Below are 7,500 nucleotides of genomic sequence, written 5' to 3' on the forward strand. Positions count from 1 at the left end.
AGCAGCAGTAGTAGCAGTAGTAGTAGTAGTTCATATAAACTCAGTAGTGTAGTGATGGCTGTAGTAGAAGCAGCAGTAGTAGCAGTAGTAGTAGCAGCAGTAGCAGTAGTAGTAGTAGAAGTTGGATGTATAAACTCAGTAGTGTTGTGATGGCAGTAATAGCAGCTGTAGTTATAGTTGTAGAACAGCACAGCAGGCCACACTCCTTTCCTGCCAGAGCTGGTCGCCGTGGCAGCTGTGTGTTTCCGTGACGACAGGCAGTTCCACGTGGACTGTGAGACACAGAGAGAAAAATAGAGAGACAGATAGACAGACAAAGAGAGACAAAGGAAGAGAGAGAGAGAGAGAGAGAGAGAGAGAGAGAGAGAGAGAGAGAGAGAGAGAGAGAGAGAGAGAGAGCTGTATTTTGGAGCACAGTAGCCAAAGCTGCACTCTCCTTTCTCTGTTCCCACTCAGCAGCCAGACTTTAAAGGCCGTCCTCTCGTCTGTCTGACACTGTTGTTACAATACCCTTTGACCTTTTCACGGCTTCTAGAGAGCTGTGCCTTGATGTGTTCCTCTATATTCACAAATCATTTAATTACATAGTCATAAAGTCATCCCTGATTTGCATAATATGTGCTTAGTGTGGACAGGTCAACACAGAAGCTTTAGTTGTTTCTAGTTGGCCAGACATATTGGTTGCATTTCCAGCTTAACTGGTGAATAGCCTGTCACATATTAAAGCAGCAATACGGAGTTCTGTTCCAAAACTAGTAAGCTAACTAAATTAAAGGCATGCAAAAACCTTGCAAACTCCACCAACAGCCCAGCTGACACTGAAAGAAGCTTGCCAACACACTAACTGGTGTATTTTGGCAGTTTAGCTAGCAATGTCATGCGTGTGAAAGCTTTACTTCCATTACTGCAGGGTGTACCAGCCCGTTACACAGAACTAAATAGGGCATATCCTGGATGGCTATTGGGGAAGACACAGGTGTTTATCTGTCCTTCACATGACCATATGCTATCAAAATTAATTTGCCTATAAAAAACATACCTCAAAAAAGTGTCAAATTGTTGCATAGTGTTACTTTAAGGTGAAGAAAACGTCACGTCATAGGGGAAAGAGCTCCCTTGCGCCTTAGGAGTGTTTCAAACAGTCAGCAAAAAGAGAGACCGTCTATTTTTAACCACAGATGTCACCCGAGAAACAATAGCTCTTTGCATTTTCACTGACGAGATACGGTTGGTACACATTGATTAGGACGCAACCAGCATCAGGAAGTCTATAAAATGTACACACTGACAGATGTCTTGTAGCCTATGAGAGATACAGTACTGTTGTTAATACAGTCCAATGGCTTTTAGACTTTTCTAAGTTGTCTGACATGCCTTGATGTTTTTGTACATTTCCCTTTACTAAAAACAAATGGAATATCTGATTATTTATTCTATAAGACCTCAGCAATAACATCATGTAAGTAAAAGGAATGTAGTAAAAAAAGACTGATGACAGTTAAAGCAGCACAAAGGAGTTTTGGTCAATCTAACTCCTGAAAAGAGATGCAAAAACCTTACAAACACCAGCAACAGTACAGTTGGCATTGATAAGAGGCTCGCTAGCATGCTTACTCTGATCTTTTGGCGATAAAGCTAGCGATGCCGTGATGGGAAACCCTTTTTTGGGTTAGTCCAACCTCGGCCACAGAAGAACATAGTGCGTAACCTAGGTGACTAGTTGGAATGATAAGTGTGGTTATCTGTCCTTCACATGACCATATACCATTGAAATGATTTTGAAGATGATACCAGTACTTGTTGCCAATAAAACATATTTCAAAAAGTGCTAAAACTGTTTGATAGTGTCTCTTTGATGTAATGTATCGAACTAACTACTGCCCCCCTCTGGTGCTTTTGTAGAGCTAACACAATGACAAAATCATTACTATTTATTGCATTGCATTGCATCAGAGTAATTCTTTGCCTTTTCAGAAATGTCTGTCATTTATCAGGCAAATAGTGTGTACTTCTCTTTTCAGTCTCATTATATTATCACTAGTACTCTCACAGAAACTCTCTCACATAATTAAAATATTTAAGTCTAAAAATGCCTTCAAAAACAGTATCGGTTCTAGAATGAATCTTGTGCTGACTCAGATCTGTTTGTGTGTCTATATGTTCACATGTCTTGGTGTATGTGTGTGTGCTATATGTGTGTGTGTGTGTGTGTGTATATGTGTGTGTGTGTGTGTGTGTGTGTGTGTGTGTGTGTGTGTGTGTGTATGTGTGTGTGTGTGTGTGTGTGTGTGTGTGTGTGTGTGTGTGTGTGTGTGTATGTGTGTGTGTGTGTGTATGTGTGTGTGTGTGTGTGTGTGTGTGTGTGTGTGTGTGTGTGTGTTCTCTTGTTCTCTATTGCAGGATGACAAGGACCTGGTGCATGAGTTTGTGATGGCTGAGGGTCTGACCTGCCTGATTAAGGTGGGGGCGGAGGCCGACCAGAACTACCAGAACTACATCCTCAGAGGTGGGGCTCCTTCAACACAGTCACTGCCTGTGCACCACACACACACACACACACACACACACACACACACACACACAAACCTTGTTTACGTCTGACATACAGTACCAGTAAAAAGTTTGGACACACCTTCTAATTAGTTTTCTTCACTTTTATTATTTTATACATTGTAAATTAATACTGAAGACATTTAAACTACGTTTGGTGTCTCATTTTTTGAGAAGTTTTTTCTTTACTTTTATTATTTATTTATTTTATGGTAGATAACACTTTTTTTGTTTTGTACATCATTCTATATGTGTTCTTTCGTAGTTTAAATGTCTTCAGTATTAATCAACAATGTAGAAAATGATAAAAGTGAAGAAAACACTTCTCAAAAAATGAGAAGGTGTGTCCAAACTTTTGACTGGTACTGGATGTAATTATATCATGTTGGTACCAATGTCTGACAATGGAACTTATTACAGAACCTGGAACTGGGTGCTTAGCTCAACTCATGACCAGGAGACGAGGAGAGAGCTTTCACTTTCTGAAATTCACTACTTCACCGTTGTTTAGAATAGTTGAGGATTGAAAAGGTGTCTTGTTAGATCAAAGAGAAGTTGAAGATGGAGGGTGTAATTTTTGTAGTTTTGCACATTCCACACTTAAGCACTTTTAACTAACAGGTGGAAAAAGGTGTTCAGTTATATGGATGGCTGTAAATGTATTGCCATTTGTTAGAAAAGCACACACATACACACATAAACACACACACACACACACACACACACATTTTTATGATATGCTTAAATCCTTATTGAGCAAAACAGAAATACAATGTTATGGTTCAACTTCAGTGCCAGCACACAGACATACAAAAGCAAGGCACACACACACACACACACACACACACACACACACACACACACACACACACACACACACACACACACACACACACACACACACACACACACACACACACACACACACACACACACACACACACACTAAACTAAAACAGAGAAAAAAAGAAACCATAAATACTCATTCTGCAAAGCTGTTCCAGTGCTTTCTGAACTGGCCTACATCTGTGTTTATATGCTATTACATTATCCAAACAGACACCGGTCCTAATGGACCTTGGCTAAATGCAATTACGCTCAGTGTGTGTTTGTTATTAGCAGGTCTGACGATTGGCTATTAATTATTCTTCTGAAAAGGGCTGGGTGTCTCTGAAGTGTCATTTGCAAGGGTCTGATCTCATAGTTTTTTTTTTTTTCTGTTCACGGCAACAGGCTTAACCTCTGACCCCGTATTAGTTTGCATAGGCTCTACCGGGACTCTCATGTACCCATTGGGGTAAAATTCCACTTTCGGAGTTTGAAATATATCAAGTCAGAAATTCCGATCGTTTATGTCACTTGTCGGCCTCAGACATGTGCGAATGATTACGCGGCCGTGAGTGTTTTCACAGCGACGACGCATCTTAAGCATTTAAGACTCGGGGAAACGCGGGCGACAAGCGATCAGACTGCGCGGCGTGTTGAGCAGTTGTAAGGAAAGTATCGTGAAAAATGAAATTAAGGGAAAGGGGGGGGGGAGAGGGAGAAGAATAGAGCGATCAGGACCACATGAGGGAGGGCGCGTGGCGAGAAGGCGAGGTGCAGAAATGGCCCTCGGAGCTTCTCATAATAATCCAGCCCAGTGTTAACGTTGGAACATAAGCACAGCTGGGAACAGAGTGCTGGGGGGGGGGGGGGGGGGGTGCAGGGGGTCTAGTGGTCCCCTGAGTGGACCTAGCACCGGTAGAATAGGGGAATATACCCACAGGTAAACGTGTGGTCCTGCACACACACACATACAGAAGCATACTACATCCACACCCCAGCACAGACACACACAGACACACATACGGTAGTGCACTAAGACACATGCATACACACACACAGAATCACACACATAGCTGCTCAGTTTGCCGAAGAAGGGGGTAGTTTTCTGTTCAAGGGGAATGAAAGTCTCCAGGAGTATGTCTTTGACACAACTGCTGAGTGATTTTGGCATTTACATTTAGTACTGCAAGATATAGCTTTGATGTGGGTTTGCAGAACATGAAGGATGTGTGAGTGTGTGTGTGTGTGTGTGTATTTAATGTGTGTGTGTGTGTGTGTGTGTGTGTGTGTGTGTGTCTGTCTGTCTGTCTGTCTATGTGTATGTGTGTCTGTCTGTCTGTCTATGTGTGTGTATGTGTGTGTGTGTGTGTGTGTGTGTCTGTGTATGTGTGTGTATGTCTGTGTCTGTGTGTGTGTGTGTGTCTGTGTGTGTGTGTGTGTGTGTGTGTGTGTGTGTGTGTGTGTGTGTGTGTGTGTGTGTGTGTGTGTGTGTGTGTTTCCACTGGCATGGAAGGTTGAAGGGAGGACATTGTAGACAAAAGGATTATATATGAATGATCATTAAATATTGAAAGGCTTTGAAAGTGCTGCAACTGGACACTATGGTCTGCTGAGTAGCCATTAGTGTTAGCGATAGCTCTTTGTTAGCTCTCTCTATGCATTTAGCACTATTATCTGCCGCTCTTTCTCTGACTTATGAGTCTCTATCAAATGGTATCAAACGCTGCAGTTTTCTTTTACGGCTTCCACACACTCAAGTGTCCCATCTGACCTCACCTCAGGCATAAAGCCTTTGCACCAAACAGCCATATTTCTGGCCAGACAGCAGATTTCTGTGTTTTCACAATGCGTGTTGTTCTTTATGAAGGTAACTTTTTTCAATTACGTCATCAGAAACATACTTTTTATATATATAAATAAATAACTAAAACATAAGTTTCTCGGGGCCAGTAGTACTTAAATTGGGGGAGGCTATTTTAAGTTTGATTGATTTAGTTTCAGTGTGTACATGTAAGATGATATTCCCTGATGGCCTGTTAGTGGAATGACTTCTCCTGTGAGCTTTACTATGTGTGAGTCAGTGTGTCAGTCTACACGGCTAAACACATACAACTAAACTGTGCGTTTGTGTGTGGGTGGGTGGGTCTGTGTGTGTGTGTGTGTGTGTGTGTGTGTGGGGGGGGGGGTGTCTGTGGGTGAGGATTTATATGTGTGTTATCTGTGAACGTAATGCATGACTTACCACATAGCCTACAACGTGCTGCTGAATAAAGTGAAATGGCGCCATCTCTTGGTTACTCGGATTCAAGACTGGAAACATGTTTAACGGCCCAGGTTTTACAAATCTAGGCAAGGCAAGGCAATTTTATTTCTACAGCGCATTTCATGCACATGTGCTACTCAATGTGCTTTGCGTCAACAATAGCAGGAAAGACAATAAATAATTAAAATGATAAAAAATAAGAGTAAAATGAAACGTGTAAAAAGAAGATGATAAACATAAACATATAAGATACGATAAGAAAGTACTGGAAGGACATAATCATGGAATATAGGTGCCACAACTCACAGTTTAGACAGGTGCTCCTGTAGCAAGCAAATCAGTGAATCAAATAAGTGGTCATAGGCTTGATAAAACAAGAAAGTTTTGAGCCTTGATTTAAAAGTAGCAACATTTGGGGCACATCTACTGTAAGTGTTTCTCGGGGTTTGTTCCAGGAATAAGAAGCAAAATATTTGAATGATGCTTTACCATGTTTTGTCTTAGGTCTCTATAAACAGTTAGCAGTCCCTTTCCAGACGACCTAAGGGTTCTTCATGGTTGATAGGGAGTAAGAAGATCTAGGAGGTATTTTGGGCCCAAACTATTTAGGATTTTGTAGACCAATACATTCATTTTAAATTATCTTGCACAGTGAAAGCCAGTGCAAAGATCTGAGAACTGGTGTGATGTGGTCATATTTTTGGGATTTTGTGAGAACCCTTGCAGCTGCATTTTGCCCGCTGCAGTAATCGAGTCTATTTAATACAAAAGCATGGATAAGCTTTTCCAGGTCTGGTTTAGATAGAAGGCCTCTTATCCTTGCTATATTTTGGTACATTGACACTTCAAGAAAGATAGTTCTTCTTTCTGTGTGTTTGCATGAGTATAAACATGTATTCAAGTCAGAGTGTAAATATGTATTTAAGTCTGTGTTCCTGACACTTAAACATAAAATATCACACAATATACAAAACATATTTTCTTACATTGCAGAGCGATACGTGTGAGTGATGTTGTGTATGCAATACATGTGTCATCATAATCCCTAAAGTCATATTACCCTTAAACCCCATTCCCCCTCCATTATAGTACATCTTTCTGTGTGTTTACATGAGTATAAACATGTATTCAAGTCAGCGTGTAAATATGTATTTTTTTTTACATTGCAGAGCGATACGAGTGAGTGATACATATTGTCTATGTTGTGTATGCAATACATGTGTCATCATAATCACACACACACACGCACACACACACGCACACGCACACACAATACATGTGTCATCATAATCCCTAAAGTCATAATAACCTTTAACCTTTGACCCCCCCCTCCAGCTCTGGGTCAGATCATGCTGTACGTGGACGGGATGAACGGGGTCATAGGTCACAACGAGACGGTCCAGTGGCTCTACACACTGATCGGTTCCAAGGTAATATGTGTGTGTGTGCGCTTGTGTGTGTGTGTGTGTGTGTGTGTGTGTGTGTGTGTGTGTGTGTGTGTGTGCGAGTGGCTCTACACACTGATCGGTTCCAAGGTAATATGTGTGTGTTTGTGTGTGTGTGTGTGTGTGTGAGTGTGTGTGTGTGTGAGAGTGTGTGTGTGTGAGAGTGTGTGTGTGTGAGTGTGTGTGTGTGTGTGTGTGTGTGTGTGTGGGTGTGTGTGTGTGTGTGTGTGTGTGTGTGTGTGTGTGTGTGTGTGTGTGTGAGTGGCTCTACACACTGATCGGTTCCAAGGTAATATGTCCGTTCCAGGAACCTGCCAGCTCCCGCTCCCTGACACCCTCCACAGTGCCAACCTGCTTTTCTCATCTGGACCACATGCTTGTGTGTGTGTGTGTGTGTGCGTGTGTGTGTGTGTC

The 7,500-nt window shown here is 41.8% G+C and overlaps 1 protein-coding gene across 1 annotated transcript in view; it reads left to right on the forward strand.

Annotated features, from left to right (window-relative positions):
• The window catches only part of fhod3a (formin homology 2 domain containing 3a), a 117,047-nt gene that overhangs the window by 57,116 nt on the left and 52,431 nt on the right, over positions 1-7,500 (forward strand). The window contains 2 exon segments of the mRNA XM_080858915.1: positions 2,401-2,506; positions 6,977-7,071. Of these exon segments, the coding sequence (XP_080715041.1) occupies positions 2,401-2,506; positions 6,977-7,071 (201 nt within the window).

The sequence above is a fragment of the Sprattus sprattus genome (assembly GCF_963457725.1).
Source record: "Sprattus sprattus genome assembly, chromosome: 20".
NCBI classification, from domain to species: Eukaryota; Metazoa; Chordata; class Actinopteri; order Clupeiformes; family Clupeidae; genus Sprattus; species Sprattus sprattus.